Source organism: Mesocricetus auratus, unplaced genomic scaffold, assembly GCF_017639785.1.
Source record: "Mesocricetus auratus isolate SY011 unplaced genomic scaffold, BCM_Maur_2.0 Super-Scaffold_100010, whole genome shotgun sequence".
In the NCBI taxonomy this organism is placed as follows: domain Eukaryota; kingdom Metazoa; phylum Chordata; class Mammalia; order Rodentia; family Cricetidae; genus Mesocricetus; species Mesocricetus auratus.
The window spans coordinates 85,381,335-85,397,327 of NW_024429194.1; the positions used below are offsets into that span (position 1 = coordinate 85,381,335).

Genomic DNA, 15,993 nt, shown 5'->3' on the forward strand with positions numbered 1-15,993 from the left:
GCTGTGTAGATCAGCCTGGCTTCAAACTCACTCCTGCCTCGGCCTCTGAAACTCTAGGAAGGCACGCTTTGCTATGCCACTCCCAGAAGCCAGCCTCTTAAAGCCCCAGGCACTTGCTTCCGGCTCCCCAGCCCGGTTCCTACCCTCCTTAGACATGGATCTGTAGGGGTGGAAGTTAGTGGAGGGGAGTAAAGGGGCCTGCAGTTCTTGAGCTGGGAGACTGGAGTAGTTTATTTATTATTTACTTTTTCGTAGCCCTGGCTGTCCTGGAACTTGCTCTATAGACCACACTGGCCTTGAATTCTGAGATCTGCCTGCCTTTGCCTCCCGAGTGCTGGGATTAAAGGCGTGCGTCACCACTGCCTGGCTTAAAATATCTATCTATTTATTTATTTGTTTTATTTTATTTTTTGTTTGTTCGTTTTCGAGATAGGGTTTCTTTGTGCCTTTGGAGGCTGTCTTGGAACTCACTCTGTAGACCAGGCTGGTCTCGCACTCACAGAGATCCGCCTGCCTCTGTCTCCAGAGTGCTGGGATTAAAGGCGTGAGCCACCACCGCCCGGCCAAAATATATTTATTTTTAACTAAAAATTTTTCTTAAAGACTTATTTATTATGTATCCAGTGTTCTGCCTGCACATCAAAAGAGGAACCAGATCTCATCATAGATAATTGTGAGCTGGGAATTGAACTCACAACCTCTGGAAGAGCGGTCAGTGCTCTTAACCTCTGAGCCATCTCTCCAGCCCCTCTATTTAAAGATTTTTATGTGTATGAGGGCTGGAGAAATGCTGAGCAGTCTCTGCAGTCACTTTAGTGTTTTAAATTGACATTTATTTAGTGTGTGCGTGCATGCGCTTGCGTGTGCTCTCCAAGGTGCATTTGTGGAGGAGGCCAGAGGATACCTTTCCTCATCTGCCACCACATGGGTCCCAGGAATGAGATGCAGGTTACCAGGCTTGGCTGCAAGTGTCTGTCCCGTCACAGCACCGGATTTGCTTCGTTATTGGACAGCATGGAGCATGAACCAGAAGGAAGGTGCCAAGGGCTTAGCCCTTCACAGGCTTGGGTGAGGAAGCTCTGTCAGGCCTCTGCCTCCTCCCAGGGTGGATGTGTTTTATGAGTCGAGGCTGGAAATGGAGTCGGTCTATTACTGGGGCCTGAAACCAGGGGCTAGAACTTCATGTTTGGTTGGCAGAGGCCTCTTCACAGTCCGTTCAATCACCAGCTAGTTGTTAAGTGCTTATAGGAATGGCACTGACTCCTTGCTTTGGTGCACCTTAGCCCTCTAAGTGGGAGTCAGATGAATAACCACCATGGGGCACCCAGAGTATGTTACAGTGTGAGCGTCAGTGGGATGCAGGAGAGATAGTAACCCCATGCGGTCTGGGGTCCAGGATGGAATTTTATACAATTGACTTTAAATTTTGTTCAGTGATATGTGGATGGGGGTTCATCACGCCGCAGAGTTCATGTGGAGGTCAGGGTTTCTCTGTGTAGCTTTGGAGTCTCTCATGGAACTCGCTCTGTAGACCAGGCTGGCCTCGAACTCACAGAGATCCGCCTGCCTCTGCCTCCCGAGTGCTGGGATTAAAGGCGTGTGCCACCAGTCCAGCCTTTCTCTATCTTAACATGGGTTCTGAGGATCAAACTTGGGGTCCTCAGACTTTCTGAGGGGCAAGCACTTTACTCAAAAAGCCACCTTGCCAGGCCAGCAATAGAATTTGAAGCCAGGAGACAGGGAAGCCCATTCTTGAAAGGACCGAGCATGGAGCCCCAGAGAAGTGCATGGATGAGTGTATGCCTCTCAGGGAAGTGTGCCAGGCGGTTGAATGGCCAGGGCCGGGGCAGAGGCTCATAACAGAGGAACCAAAGTCAAGAATGCAGCAGGCAGGGACATGCAGGGGAAGGCCATTTTTAGGACTGTCCTGAACATTTGGTAAGCCAGAATGTGCACAGCCAAGAACCCAGCTTCTCTGCGAGGTCCTGGTCTTATCTCACTGTGCTGCGTGCCCAGGGCTGTCCCTGAACCTCAAGCCCAGTACTCTGTGCCCTGTGGTCCCGAGAGGGGTGAAATGTCTGGTTTGGAAAGGAGCAGGGAAAGCTGTTGTTCCTGCAAAACAGAACTGTAAAAAGCTAGTGTGGCCCCTGGCGAGCTGAGGCTTGCCTGCCTGCATCTTGTGGGTGAGTGTGGGGGAGGGGTGCCTGGGGATGCAGAGAGGTTATACCTTTGGGAGTTGAAGAGGAGGGATCTTTGAGAGGTAATGCAGAGTAACCCGAAGGCGGACCTTGGCTGCTAGGATTCAGCAGGATTTCTGCTTGAGAGCAGTCTCCCCTCCTGCCCTCGCTTCTGCACAGCTGTCTCCACTTAGCACTCAGCTCAGAGCCGTGTGGCGGACTCGCATCTTGACTTATGGGGGTTTAGGAAGGAAGAGGATCAGGCAACAGACAACTGTGTGGAGGAGCATCCTTGGGGGGCAGATCTGGGAAGGAATATTGGAGGGTCCAGCTACCCAGTACCCCTCAGGGGGCCTGAGGCGTGTGCTGGAGCTAGGGGCCCTTAAGCGTTTAAGATCAGCTATGCCTGGATATGCAGGAGAGGTTCCATACTGGGAGGGTGTGGGCCAGGGAGAAGCTACACATCCCGGAGTGGAGGCCGGGTGACAGGATGAAAAGGGGAAGCTGGGACAGTGAGCTGCAAATAGAAGTCTTGTTCCAAAGGGCATGCGATGTCCAGGAAGCAGGACGACAGTGGCTTTAGGTAGAGCCAGGTAGGTGCCCGTCTCCAGACAGGCTGACCCCTGCTTTCAAGTGAGCACTAAGGAGCCCCCATTCTCTTTCTGGAAACCCTGGAATGAATGCCTGTTGTCCTCACTGGAAAGGGTTAAATGAGCTAGCTGCCTCTCTTGGCACTAAAAGAAGAGCAGGCCCACATTTGGAAAGCTGGGCCCAGGTTGGAAGGTTTGGGGGTGGAGAAGACAGGGTGACACTGGTGCATGCTGGGTTATGTTCAGTCTTGTTGGGACCCCACTCACTGTCTGGGCTCTGGTCACAGGGCTGGCTGCCTTTGCTGAGGATTTGTGGCCAGAGTGGTCAAGGCGTCAAGAGAAGTCAGGAATGTGGGCCTGTAATACAAAATCTGCCAATTGGGAATCAACCGACAAAAATGAAGCCAAGAAGTACCATGCAGGCCCAAGCTCAACCCACCATCTGGCTGATGTCCCTGCCTGGGCAAAGGCGGCACACAGAGCCAGGGCTCAGTGCACCATCACAGGTGCCTGCCTTCTGGAGGCCGCTCCTCCACTCCCCCCCTCCGGTCAGCATCCCCAGGACCTCCAGAAGAACTCGGCCATCTCGCTGGGCTGTGTGGGCCTCGGCACACCCCTGGCCCTCTCTGGACCACAGTATTGTGTTCTGTGAAGACACCTGGTCTGTTGGGCTCCCAGCAATTTGGGGGGAGCATCTGGTTAAGTCCCTCGGCCTTGGGGGAAGACGGCAGTTATTATGAAGTGACTCTTTCAGAGATGTGCTTCCGGGGTGGGGTGAGGTGTTCAGAGGGACTGAGTCCACAGTCACAGTTGTATGTGAGAGAATGTGTGTGTGTCATAATTTGGAGCTTTGCATGGCTCAGTGTAAATAGCATTTTAATAGCCTTGTGTTGGGACCTTTCATGGCTGTGCTGGAAGCTGGTGGGAAGCCTTCATTAACTCTCCTGTGACCTGAGGAGTGTATGGTCCTTCTTCCTCGTTTGCTGTTAAGGAAACCCAGGCCTGGTCTGGAGGATGACATGGCTGAATGAGCACCTCTGGGCCCCCTGACTCACGTGTGAGGTTTGGTGGGGGCAGGGGACTCAATGGGTGACACTACTTTGGATCTGAGGGTCTGCCACAGTGGAGCTGAGTGGCAAGGAGCAAAGAAAAGCCCGAGTTTTCTTTGGCTACCTCTCTGGTCCTTGTCCACGCCCCTCCATCCCTATCCCCAAAGCGCCTGGCCAGTGTTCTTCCCCCACCTCCAGGCGACCTAGCCCCAAATCTCCTTTTCAGCACCAGGCGTGTTAGCCAGTCCTCCCGGGAGTCCGCAGCGTTGGCTGGAGATAGGACAAGAAGGCCGGAGTGTAGGAAATCCGAGTTTTGTGTTCCTCCTTATCCAGGGTGGCAGTGTCAGCGCGCGCTCCCGGGGGCTGCGGGCCCTTTAAATCCTCCGGGGCGGCGGCAGCGGGCGGGGGATGACATCAGCGGGCGGGCCCGGGGCTCAATGGGAGCCGCGGGGACGCGCGCGCGGGCCGGGAGCGCGCGAGCCGGCGGCGGGGGCGGGAGGCGGCGGCGGTGGAGCGCGGAGCCTGAGCCCGGCCGGGCCGAGCGCAGCGCAGCGGGCCGGGGAGAGGCTGGCGCGCCCGCGGCCCCGCGAATCCTCTGGCATCCGCCCCGGCGGGCTGCCCCGGCGCGGTGAGCATCGGGGGCCGGGGAAGCGGGGCTCCCTCCGCCTCTTTGTGTTTTCTTTTTGCGCGAGCGCGGGGCGGACACGCGCGTCCGCACTGGGCTGGGGGCGCCGCCCGTGAGGACAAAGGCGCGGCCGGGGACGCGGAGGGGACGTGCGCTTTGCAGGCCGCCGGCTGCACCGAGGCGGCCTCGGGCTGGGGCGGCGGGGGACCTGCGACAGGGGCCTGGCCGAGATCTTGGGGGCGCGTGGGTTTCGGGCCGGCCACGGCCCCTCCTCTGTGCCTTGGACTCCGGGTCAGCGAGGTCGTTTGCGTGTAGGGTGGGGGCTCCGGGGGTTCTAAGTGATGGGGTGCGTGGTCACCCTGGCCACCGGCTTTGTTTTCCTTTGTGGCAAGAAGAAGGGAGGGGATTATTTATCGCCTGGATTCTCATTGCGGTGTGAGACTGCCTTGTGCCGCACGCCTCTGGGAAGCTGGGTGCCTGGGTAGAGCCAGGGCTCCGACTTAGGCCTGCCCCCTCCCCCTACTTTGCCCAGAGTTTTCCCACATATTTTCTTGGCATAACCTTCTCCTAGGAAGGGGGTTTTTGGAGAGAAAGGGGTACAGTTCCGACGAATACTTGTGTTTGGGACGCCTTTCCTAGGTTTAGGGTATTCCTTCAGTTTTTATTTTACTGGTTCATTAACCAGGGGCTCTGGGGAAGGTGGGTGGTGTGTAGGGGGCACTGCCAATGTGCCCGGCTGGTTGTAGTTTGTAATTTTTCTAACCGGCTGAGAAGTCTTGACTCCTATGGCCACCTTTTTTTTTTTTAACTTTGTTTACTGTCCCCCCCACCCCTCCCATAGGAGAGAGGGAGTGAAGAATTGAAAAGCTAACTTGATTGCCTGAAGAAGCCCCCAAAGTTCTTTTTGGGTGGGGGGCTTTTAAGTGGAAGAGGGTTGGAACAGGCAAGACTCTAAGGCTCTGGGTCTCCAGGGTGGGCAGACCCTGGCGTTGGTGGGGTCCTGCAGGGTTGATGTTTGTAGCCCTCTTCCCTTCTGTGTAGACGGTGGAGAGGGGCTTGGGGGTCATGTGCAGCGTATTTATGTAAGACACCCAGACAGAGGGCACTGGTATTTATATAACCTGGCGTGGGTATTTATGTAATATAGGATGCAGTATATTTATGCTCCTTTCCTAACCTGTGGCTTTCCCCGCTGCCATGTGTGGTCTCTGAGTTGGCGTTGGTGGAAACCCGGCTGGGGGTGGTGTTTGTGAGTACACACCCAGTCCCCCCCTTTCCCGTAGGGATCACGAGTGTGAGCCTCTGCTCCTGTCTTCCCTTGGCGGGTGCACTTAGAAAACTGGACCGTATGTGAACCTGTGGTGCCGGGCTGGTGGGTTTTCTGAAGATGTGCAGCTGTGCTGTTGGCAACCAGGGCAACTCAGCTGAGTCCAGGCCAGCCATGTGGGCAAAGGGCCTTGATGGAGAGCCCAGAGTTTGGCTGGCACCCAGTGGCAGCTACTTCCTTGTGGCTGGTGGAAGGACTGTGGTGACTCTCTGGGAACTAGTATGAGGCTGGGGTGTCACTCCTGGCTTGAACCTTTTGACTCTTAGGCTGATCAAGGAGCCCTGATGAATCTCTCTCAGCTTCCTTACAGGCCTGGCAGCTGGGGGTAGGCTTGGCACATGGAAGGGGCAGACCCCCCAAGCAAACCAGCACAGTTACTGTCTCACCTCCTGGTTTTACTTCTCAAGTTTGGAGTGAAATAAGTTCTGGGGAGGAGGCCGCCAGGTGGGCTAGCCTGACCCCTGTTTGCTCCTAGGTGAGGCTCTGCCCATGACTTGTTGGGTGGTAGCCAGACCGCTCCAGGCTGGTCCATCTGCAAAAGGAGTCTACTTTACCCTTCCCTGGCTTCCCATCTTCTGGCATCCCAGACTGCGCCCAGTCCTCGAGTCTTCTTTTCTTCTGGCCTGGAACACGGGGACCCAGACATCTACCGGGCCAGTACAGAGGTTCTTGTTATCCACGAACTTGAGGCATCAGGAAGGAGGGGGTCTGCTCAGATCAGCCCCGCAGGGACTAGTGACTTCAAATCTGCTGTGCCAGGGACCTCTCCCAGGAGACCCTCTCTCCTTGTCTTCAAAGAAGCTTGCGTAGGAATCCACCCAAAGAGATGTGTGCAGAGAAGTCTAGAAACGGTTCTCTACATCCCAAATAGAACCTGGGAGGCATTATGAGGGACCTTGCCTTCCCTTTCTGAGTAGGGATCAAACCCTCTTGTGTGGGCCTACTGGAACAGTCCAGCCTAGCCCTGGGTGAGCCTAGCGGCCCAGGGGCAGGGATAGAGGTGGGTACCCTGTGCCCTCAGGAGTCTCAGTGCTGTGGAACTCTGTGGGGCCTTTCCCTTCTCACCCTTGGAAGTTGGAACTTGCTGGTGGTGGCTTTGGTAGTTTCCAGGACGGTCTGCTCCCATGGACCCTGCTCCTCTGGGGCCCAGGACTTCCCTGAGGTCCTTTTGGTGCCTCTAGAGTGCTTGCAGATAAAGCACTTTGGAGAAGACTTGGCCTTCGTCTGCTAGGGTTGGTGGAGATTCACTGCTGAATCCAAGACACAGGACTTGGGTCTCCTGCCTCTTCCCTGTATCCCTTTGTCCTTGATCAAGCTCCTTTAGCCCGTGGTAACCAGCCTCCCCCTGAGGGGGCTCACACCGGAGGGGCTGCTTTTCTTTCTCCTCCTGGGCCTTGGCTCTGATACCACCTTTTCTGAACTACGTGAAGCCTGTCCTAAGCCTGCCTCAGCCCTGCCCAGGTGTGTGGGCATGAGGGCTACCTGACACCTGGCTGCCCTTGAGCAGAGTGAAGCCAGCTCTCTTCCCAGACAGTGGGAGGGAGGAGGCCAGCCTCTGGTGGGGGAAGGGTCTAGGCCCTGGGGTGCTTGAGGTCCCATCTCTGACCTGTTTCTGCTTCTCCTGCAACAAGGGTGAAGCATGGAGCTGCGTGTGGGGAATAAGTACCGCCTGGGCCGAAAGATCGGCAGTGGGTCCTTTGGAGACATCTACTTGGGTAAGTCACTGGGCCTCTAGCTATGTTTGGCCCTTAGCAGCTCTGGAGGTGGGGAGGAGGAGGACAGTCTGGGATTTGGGGATCTGGGGACAGAACTTTTCTCTGGTTGTGTCGCATGGCTGGGAAGCCTCCAGGGCCATCCTAGATCCACAAGGAGGCCCAGGTAGTGGGGGGGGGGGGGGCGGGTGTGCCTCCCACAGCGGGGCTGCAATGGCAGAGGATCTGTATTTAGCAGATTTCCAGCTGCAGCTGACCTGGGTCTCCACTGGGCATGGGGAAGCCCTGGCTGGATAGGCATCCCTACCACTTGGGTCCTGGCAGAAGGATACTGGTAGATGGAGACAGCATCTACTATCATGAACCTCTGGGAAGGCTCCCAGGAAGTACGGGCCCCTCCCTTAGATGTGGCTTTCTGGAGTGCAGCCTGGGGCTGCTTTGGGATGACACAGGGAGGGTCTCATCCCTCTGGGAGCGCCCTGTCTCCTGGATGTGTTTCCTTTTTTGAAATCCGAGTTTGCGCTAATGTCTTTTTAAGCAGATTGCTGACATCTCAGCCCCTCGTGTTGCTTTCCTAGCCCCGCCCTGTGCCATTTTGAGTCTTCTTGTTCTGAGGAGAGAGTTTGCTTGGTGGCTGCGGAACTGGAGTTGGGAGTCTTGGAGTTGCCGGAGTGAGATGGCAGGCCTTCTAGGCCATCCTTGGTGCTGCCCCTGTGCCCTCAGGAGTAGGACCCAGCTGCCTCGTGTTTTCCTTCTTAGAGAATGAAAGTCCTGGGCAGAGAGAATGCACAAGTCAGGACACTGTGGTCATTAATTAGTTACTGTAGGGGACAGAGTCCCTGACCCTTTGAGTATGAGCCTCAGAAGCAATGGGCTCTTACCTGCAGGCCCCTTTCTAAACAATGTCACCCTCAAGGCAGCCCAGGACTTCTGACAGCAGAAGGTGCAGCGTGGCTAAGTTGACCGCCGGGAATTGCTACAGAAAACTAGCTGGGGGCTCTAGTGAGTGCAGGGGTGGAAGAAGACAGAATGGGAAACAGACATACCTGGATCCTCGACCTTATCTTATGCAGCTGCCCCAGGACCTCGGTGTCCCCATCTGTGTCCCCAGGTTAACAGGCACTGTTGTCGAACACACGTAAAACAACCATGAAGTACAGTTTCATGCCTAGCATCAGGTAGCTCACCACGCCCTGTGAACAGCTTGGTGTTTCTCCGTGGGGTATGGTGGGGCGTGATGGGGCGTGGTGGGGTGTGGTGGGGTGTGCCTGTAGAACCAGGCACTCTAGGGGCTGAAGCAGGAAGATTGCTTGAACCTGGGAGACAATGGCCAAGCCATAGCAATGTAGTGAGATAACTCTGCTCAAAAAATAAGTCACAGGAGATCAAGATGCTTCTGGTTCCTCATTCCTGTCTGGAGGAGCTGCTGTGAGCTGGTGTCTGCTCTGCCACCGCACTCCAGTGCCCAGTACATGACCTGTCCACAGAGGATATCCGGGAAGGTGGAGAGAAGCAGAGGGCGAGGCAGGGGTCTTAGCCTGTGAAAGCCTTGCTGGAGTAGGCTAGGAGAGAGAAGGGATTGGGAACTGGGCAGGCTAGGTTCCTGTTTTTAGTGATTCTCATTTACTGTGTGACCAGGGCTGTCCCTTTCTCTAGACCTGGCCTAAGTGTGAGGACCCCGACTGTGTGAGTGCCTGTGTGTGAGAGTGTGTGCATGTGTGAGTGTGTGCATGTGTGAGTGTGTGCATGTGTGAGTGTGTGCATGTGTGAGTGTGTGCATGTGTGAGTGTGTGCATGTGTGAGTGTGTGAGTGTGTGAGTGTGTGCGTGTGTGCGTGTGTGAGTGTGTGAGTGTGTGAGTGTGTGCATGTGTGTGCTGCTCTGATACACAGCCTGGTGCCTGCTGTTAGACAATGCCCTGCCCTGACCCCTCTTCAGCAGAAGGGATGTGGAAACTTGTGGATGGAGAGGTGCCGCCCAAGGTCACTCAGAAAGGCCTCTGTCCCTGCTTCCTGTGGTCTACCTCCCTGGGGGCAGGACTTCCTGTTTATCTGCGGTGTTTTATGCTAACTGCCAGGTCCAGATTTACTCCTGTTTGTGTTTGCTCTGGAATAAATTGACCCTTGGTCTTTCCTTTGGCCAGCTGTAAACTCTGGTTCCCTGCTAGTCGTGACTCCCCATCTGAGATGGAATTGTGAGATACGCGTGAGCCCCCTGCCTGTGCTGGCATGGGTACTGGTGCCTTTATGCTGCCCCCACCTTCTGCTCTGAGGATCTAAGTCCTGTGGGGGGTCTAAGGGGAGGGGAGCCCTCCCTCTGTCCAGCACTGACTGGGTGCATGGTGTGTGTGAGCACCTCTGTGTGACGAGCGCCTTCCTGCACCCTGTCTTGCCTGTGTGGGAGCAGTGGCGACTGAAGGGCCTCTTTGACTGGCCGTGCTGGCACCCTTTGTCCACAGTGCTGGCCACATTCTCACCAGGGTGTTGGGCCAGGGCCTGACTCCAGTAGGCCTCTACAGGTGGGGCCGGGCTAGGCTTCCACATCTAGCTTTCCAGGATTGCCCTCGAGGAAGTCTTGGGATAAGAGCGTTGTGAAATGCTTGTGAGGCCCTGGACCCTCCTTCATCCATAGTCTCTTCCCCCTTTAGGGTCTAAGGTCAGCTGTGCATCCTGGGAGAACTCTCCAGATCTCTTAAAAGGTGGGGCAGACCTCTGTGCCTCAACGCTGTAAGGGGTTGGGCTGTAGGGCTGAGTCTCACTGTGTTCTGGCTGGCCTTGGATTCAGAGACCTGACAGCCTCTGCCTCCTGTTGGGGGGGTTAAGCATGCATGCCACCATGCCCAGCCTTCAGCCTTTCGACGTGGATTTGAGTTGCTGCTGCTGCTGTTGGTTCTGGGGCAAATGGACTCTGTGGGCCCCTCCCCCAGTCTTTGTATCTGTGTAGGTAGGTGGCCATAGAGAGCTAAAGCGGAAGCTCATCACCCCCTGCCTGCAGCTTCTTTCTAGGTTTCTGGTCCTTCTGGACCTAACCTGACTCACACCTTCTGGATGTCCAAGATTGATTTGGGGACCAGTGGGTTCCTCCATTTTGTTGCTGTATGGAACTGTGGGTCAGGAGTCAGGCCCTTTGCATATGTAGCCCCTCAGCAGGTGCCCATACCAGCCATCTTGCCTCTGCGGTTGCCCTGGGCTCTGTACAGCCCTCCCACAGAAGATGAACTGAGCGTCAGGACAGCCCCACTGCCAGCAGCTCCCCGTGAACCAGTGTGCTTGGGAACAGGAGTGCACAGAGAAGCAGAGGCCCTGGGAGAAATTTGAAATCCTGGCTCTGCTCCAGCCAATTCTGCCTGGCCTAGGCCAGACACTTAGCCTCTCTGAACCGCAGCTCAGTGGTTGGCAGGATTAAGGGAAGTCAGAGAAAAGACTGGCTGCCTCCTGATGGGAATGGACTGCCAAAGGCCTGGCAGCAGGGACGGAGCCGGGGCCACCATTCCAGGGTCAGGAGGCCAGGCCGTGAGGGGGGGTGCCACCGAGGGGAGAGTGCAGGCGGGGGAGGGGAGCCATCAGGAGGCTTTGCCTAGCAGCTTAGGTCCCAGGTCCTTGGCCTGAGAAGTTGGGTGGCAACCTTTGTGTTGAGTTTTCCCTCTGTCAAACAGAGACAGCAGCAGCACTGGCAGGGTGGAGTTCAAAGGGATGGTGAGCCCCTGCCTCTGCTCCCTGTGTATCTGCTGAGTCACCAGTGCTTGTAGGGATCATCTCTGCCCTCCGCCTGGGTATGGTCACTCTGCTGTGACCTCCCAGACCTCCCTTCCCTCCTCAAGTCCCCTCTATCCCTTTCTTATACACTGGTCATTCTTGGTGAGAGGTGACTTGCCGCTTGGAAGGCATTTGGCAAATCCTGAAGACATTTCTGGTTGTTACAACACGGGGCGGGGGAGGGGGTAACGGTGGCTTCTGGTGGGTAGCAGTCGAGGATATTGCCAAACCCCTGACAGGGCAGCAAGAGTTGTGTGACCGCAGACGTCAGGGCTGTTGAGATTGGGAATGCTCACATGTCCATACTGGCTGGGACCCTCAGTTGGGTGGCCAGGGTCGGAGCCCCTCATGTCTGAACCCTTTGTTCTCACAAACCCCTCAGCTTCACCCTTCCCAGCAAGCCTTTGCATGTTCTATGACCCTGGTGTGTCTGACAAATCCCTGTCCCAAGTGCTCAGTGACAGCCTCTTCTCTAGGGAGGCCTCCAGAGCACGTTTCCTCTCTCCCTCCACTCCGTGTGGGGAGTTGTTGCCCCAGCCACCCCACTTCATCCCATCTCTGGCTGGGATGGGCTGGTCCTCATCAGCCCTCACTGTGGAGAGCTTGCTGTACACTGGGGCTCTGCTGAGCTCCTCTGTGTCCTAGACAGCCCAGCAAACGAAGTTTGGCTGGCAGTTTGCAGGAGAGCTACCTGGGCTCAGAAGTAGGAGATCTGAGCCATCTCTCCAGCTGTGTTAGAAAATACGGTGCAGAGTAATTGAGGAAAACTCCCAACACCAACCTCTGGCTTCTGCATGGATGTATGCGTAAGTGCATGTATACACAGTAACGGTGATGGTGGTGGTCACGTGGTCGGTGGGTAACAGGACCAGGACCTAAGATCCAATCCAGCAGCTTGGCTCTATAGCAGACAGGCTTTTGGTATGAAGCCCAGGCTGGTTTCAAACTCACCATCTCCCGTCTCAGCCTCCCAAGTGCTGGGATTACAAGTATGTGCCATCACACTCACAATTCCTATGTTCTTCTGCTGTTGATGCCCATGGCAAGACAGGGTACGCACAGCACTCCAGCTCATCCCAGGTCCCTTTTTGTGCCATAACCTTATGGCCCCCCGAAAACTGTGGGCTCTATGAAATGATTTTTTTTTTTTGGTTTTACGAGACAGGGTTTCTCTGTTTTGGAGGCTGTCGGTCCAGCCTGGCCTCGAACTCACAGAGATCCGCCTGCCTCTGCCTCCCGAGTGCTGGGATTAAAGGCGTGCGCCACCAACGCCCGGCCTATGAAATGATTATTGCTGTGGAACCATAAGTACTTTATGGGGGCCGGGTGGTCGGGGCATAAGCCATTAGTCCCAGCACTTGGGAGGCAGAGGCAGGTGGATCTCTGTGAGTTAAGTCCAACCTGGTCTACAGAGCGAGTCCCAGGACAGGCTCTAAAACAATACAGAGAAACCCTGTCTCAAATAAACCAAACCAAGCAAAAAAGTACTTTAGGGGGTTCTGTTGCATCAGAACCTGAGCAACACTGTCCCCTGTTTACACACAGTTAAAAAAAAAAAGCCAGGTGGTCACCACACACCTTCAATCCCAGCACTGGGGGTGCTGAGGTGGAGAGATGGGATCAGCCAGTCTAACTAATTGGACAAGCTCCAAGTTCAGTGAGACACCCTGGAGGGTTATTTATTTTTGTTGTGTGTATGGGTGTCTGTGCACTCTGTGTTGCAGTGCTTGAGGAGGCCACAGAGGGCGCCAGATCCCCATGGCTGTGAGCTGCAGTGTGGGTGCTGGAAACCCAACCAGCACCTTCTGGAAGAGCAGCAGTGCACTTCCCTGCTGAGCTGCCTCTCCAGCTCCCTGTCCTGAAAACAATAAGGTGGAGAGGGATTGAGGAAAACTCCCAACACCAGCCTCGGGCTTCCACACAGATGTATACATGCAACACGCTCACAAATAGTAATAATAGTAATGATATAATTACAATAATGATAAGTTTAATTTCTTTAAAAGTAGTTTGCAAGCCAGTTTCCAGTTGCTCCCTGGATTTAGTCATCTAATCTGTTTCTCTTTTATGTAGTTCAGAAGTCAAAGTACATATGCAAAAATTGGAATAATGTGTTAAATGAAAGGAAGCAGAAGACCACATAGTGGGTGCTTTCATTTCATTGAAATGCCCAGAATAAGCAAGTCGGAGAGCAGAAATCAGACAACTGGTCCCTAGGGGCTCCGGGAAGGAAATGGGGGGAGGGTCACGATTACTAGAAGGCATAGGCGTTTGAGGCAGTGTTGGACATTTTCTCAGATTGGCTGTGCAATGGGCTGTACGACCCTGTGGGCATCTAAATAGCTTCACAGCGCCCGTGACTGTATCCCACAGTCTGCAATGCATAGTAAGGTGTCTGTGAAGTGCCCCCTCCCCATCAGCCATTGTTTCTTCATGTGACTGCAGCCCAGCACAGATGCTTCCCTGTCTGAAGGAGCACAGAGTCGTGGTCTGGGCTTTGCCTTTTCACTTCCTGTATCTTGGAGACCTTGCACTGTTCCGTGGCGTGAGCTTCCTCTCTCACTCACCATTGTGTTCTGTTATGGATCGGCTGTTCTTTATTTAGCCAGTCCTGAAAGACGGACGTGTGGGTGGCTTCCAAGCTTTTGCTTATTGCAAACAGTGGACAGCCTTGGCCAGGCTCTTTACACCATACAAGGATGCTGCCTGATGGGGCTGCAGAGAGGCTCTGTAGTTGTGTACGCACTGGATGGGCGCTGCGGAGGCAGGGGTAGGTGAATCCAAGCCAGGCAAACTATATTGTGAGACCTGCCTTTAAAAAGGGAAGTGACCCTGTAAGCCTCTAATGCCAGCACTCAGGAGGCAAAGGTAAGCAGATCTCTCAGTTCAAGGCCAGCCTGGTCTACAGAGTGAGTTCCAGGACAGCCAGGGCTACACAAAAAAAACCTTGTATGGAAAAAAGAAAAGCAATGGCCGGGCGGTGGTGGCGCACGCCTTTAATCCCAGCACTCGGGAGGCAGAGGCAGGCGGATCTCTGTGAGTTCGAGGCCAGGCTGGACCGATAGCCTCCAAAACAATACAGAGAAACCCTGTCTCGTAAAAACCAAAAAAAAAAAAAGCAATGAATGAAGAAGGAAGGAAGGAAAAGGAAAAGTAAGAATTCATGCTATTCTTGCAGAGCACACGAGTTTGTCTCTCGGCCCCCAGCACCCATAGTAGGTGTCTCACAACTGCCTGGAATCCCAGCCTCAGGGAAATCTACTGTGATGCCCTGGCCTCTGTGTGCACCTGTGCTAAGTCCCTGTGCCACCTCTCCCCACGCACATACATAGAGCTTAAAAAAATTGTTTCTGAGACAGAGTCTTCCTATGTAACTTTGCCGGCCTGGAGCTTGCTATGTAGACCAAGCTGGCCTCAAAACTCACAGAGATCCTCCTGCCTCTGCCTCGGAGAGTGCTGGGGTTGAAGGTGTGCACCACCACAGCTGGCAGAAATTAAAATCTTTAAGAAAAAAACAAAACTGAAGGAATGTCAGCCAACCTCCCAAATTAGAGGTGCTGGTCACAGCTAGGCCACGGAAAGTCGCCTTCCGGCTGTTCAGGGAGGAGAATCCAGTGGTCTGTGAGCAGTGTCAGCATTGTGGGACCTGTAGCTGTCCTTTGTGCTTACGCTGCACTCGTCCCCAGGGCACTGTCAGCTCCTGTCCTCCATCCCATTTCCCCTTGGGTCTCTCCTGCCCACTAGCAGTGTGCTGTGATAAGAATTGTGTTCTTTGATTCTGGATGTTTTTGAAAGAGAGGGACATTTGGCATTTCTCCTTACCTTTGTTTGCGTGTGTGTAAGCTTGTGTGCGTGGAGGTCAGGTTCTGGGGATTGAACTCTGATCATCAGGCTTGGCAGCAATCACCTTTACCTCCTGAGCCATCTTGCTATCCCTTGAGAAATTCCCCCCCCCACCCACACACACAATACCTTTCTCTTTGAGAAAAGTTTTAACATAGGTGTTTGGTTTTTGTTGTTGTTGTTGGTTTTCTTTTTCTTTTTTCTTTTCTTTTTTGGTTTTTTGAGACAGGGTTTCCCTGTATTGTTTTGAAGGCTGTCCTGGAACTCGCTCTGTAGACCAGGCTGGTTTAGAACTCACAGAGATCAGCCTGCCTCTGCCTCCCGAGTGCTGGGATTAAGGGTGATCCATCCTCTCCCTCCCTCCTTTCCAGACATGACCTCACTCTGTAGCCTAGACTAGAAATCATTATGTAGTCCAGGCTGACCTTGAACTCAGGGAGTGCTGTTGCTTCATTTTCCTCAGCATTGGGATTACAGGTGTGGGCCACCACGTCCAGGTTGAGCCACAGCTTCTGACTGAGAGCTAGGCCTGGGAGTGTGTAACTCCCGAGGCAGAACTTCTTGCTGCCGGCTGTGAGAAGCCAGGAGCGGGTAGGTAGAGGTAGTGATACAGACTGGACTGTCACGCCTAGACTCAGAAGCCAGGGGAACCAGGCTCACTCTCCATTTCTCCGTCTAGCCACATGGCCTTGGCCAAGCCTGTTTCTCGTCTATGCAATTGGGTTGGGAACCCGATGAGAGAAGGTGCTGGGGTCCAGGGTGGGGTTCGCCTTTGATGTAGAGTGAGTTTTAGTTATTAGGCACATGCATTCCTTACTGAACCACCTTCTACTAAGAGTTGTCGTGGGACGTCCCTGGCCCGGACTGTCCCCACTGGGCTCCTGGCCCCTCTTCTGTGACCCTTCAGACCCAACAC

The 15,993-nt window shown here is 54.5% G+C and overlaps 1 protein-coding gene across 8 annotated transcripts in view; it reads left to right on the forward strand.

The window, feature by feature from the left end:
* The window catches only part of Csnk1e (casein kinase 1, epsilon), a 35,357-nt gene that overhangs the window by 7,494 nt on the left and 11,870 nt on the right, over nucleotides 1-15,993 (forward strand). For 3 of the 8 annotated variants that reach the window (XM_021225294.2, XM_040752673.1, XM_040752674.1), the window contains exons 1-2: nucleotides 4,306-4,444; nucleotides 7,400-7,483. In XM_021225294.2, the coding sequence (XP_021080953.1) occupies nucleotides 7,408-7,483 (76 nt within the window). In that variant the 5' untranslated portion in view covers nucleotides 4,306-4,444; nucleotides 7,400-7,407. Of the gene's footprint in view, nucleotides 1-4,305; nucleotides 4,445-4,722; nucleotides 7,230-7,399; nucleotides 7,484-15,993 lie in introns of those variants that run through there. The other 5 variants (XM_021225295.2, XM_021225298.2, XM_021225297.2 and 2 more) reach the window with 5 other exon arrangements.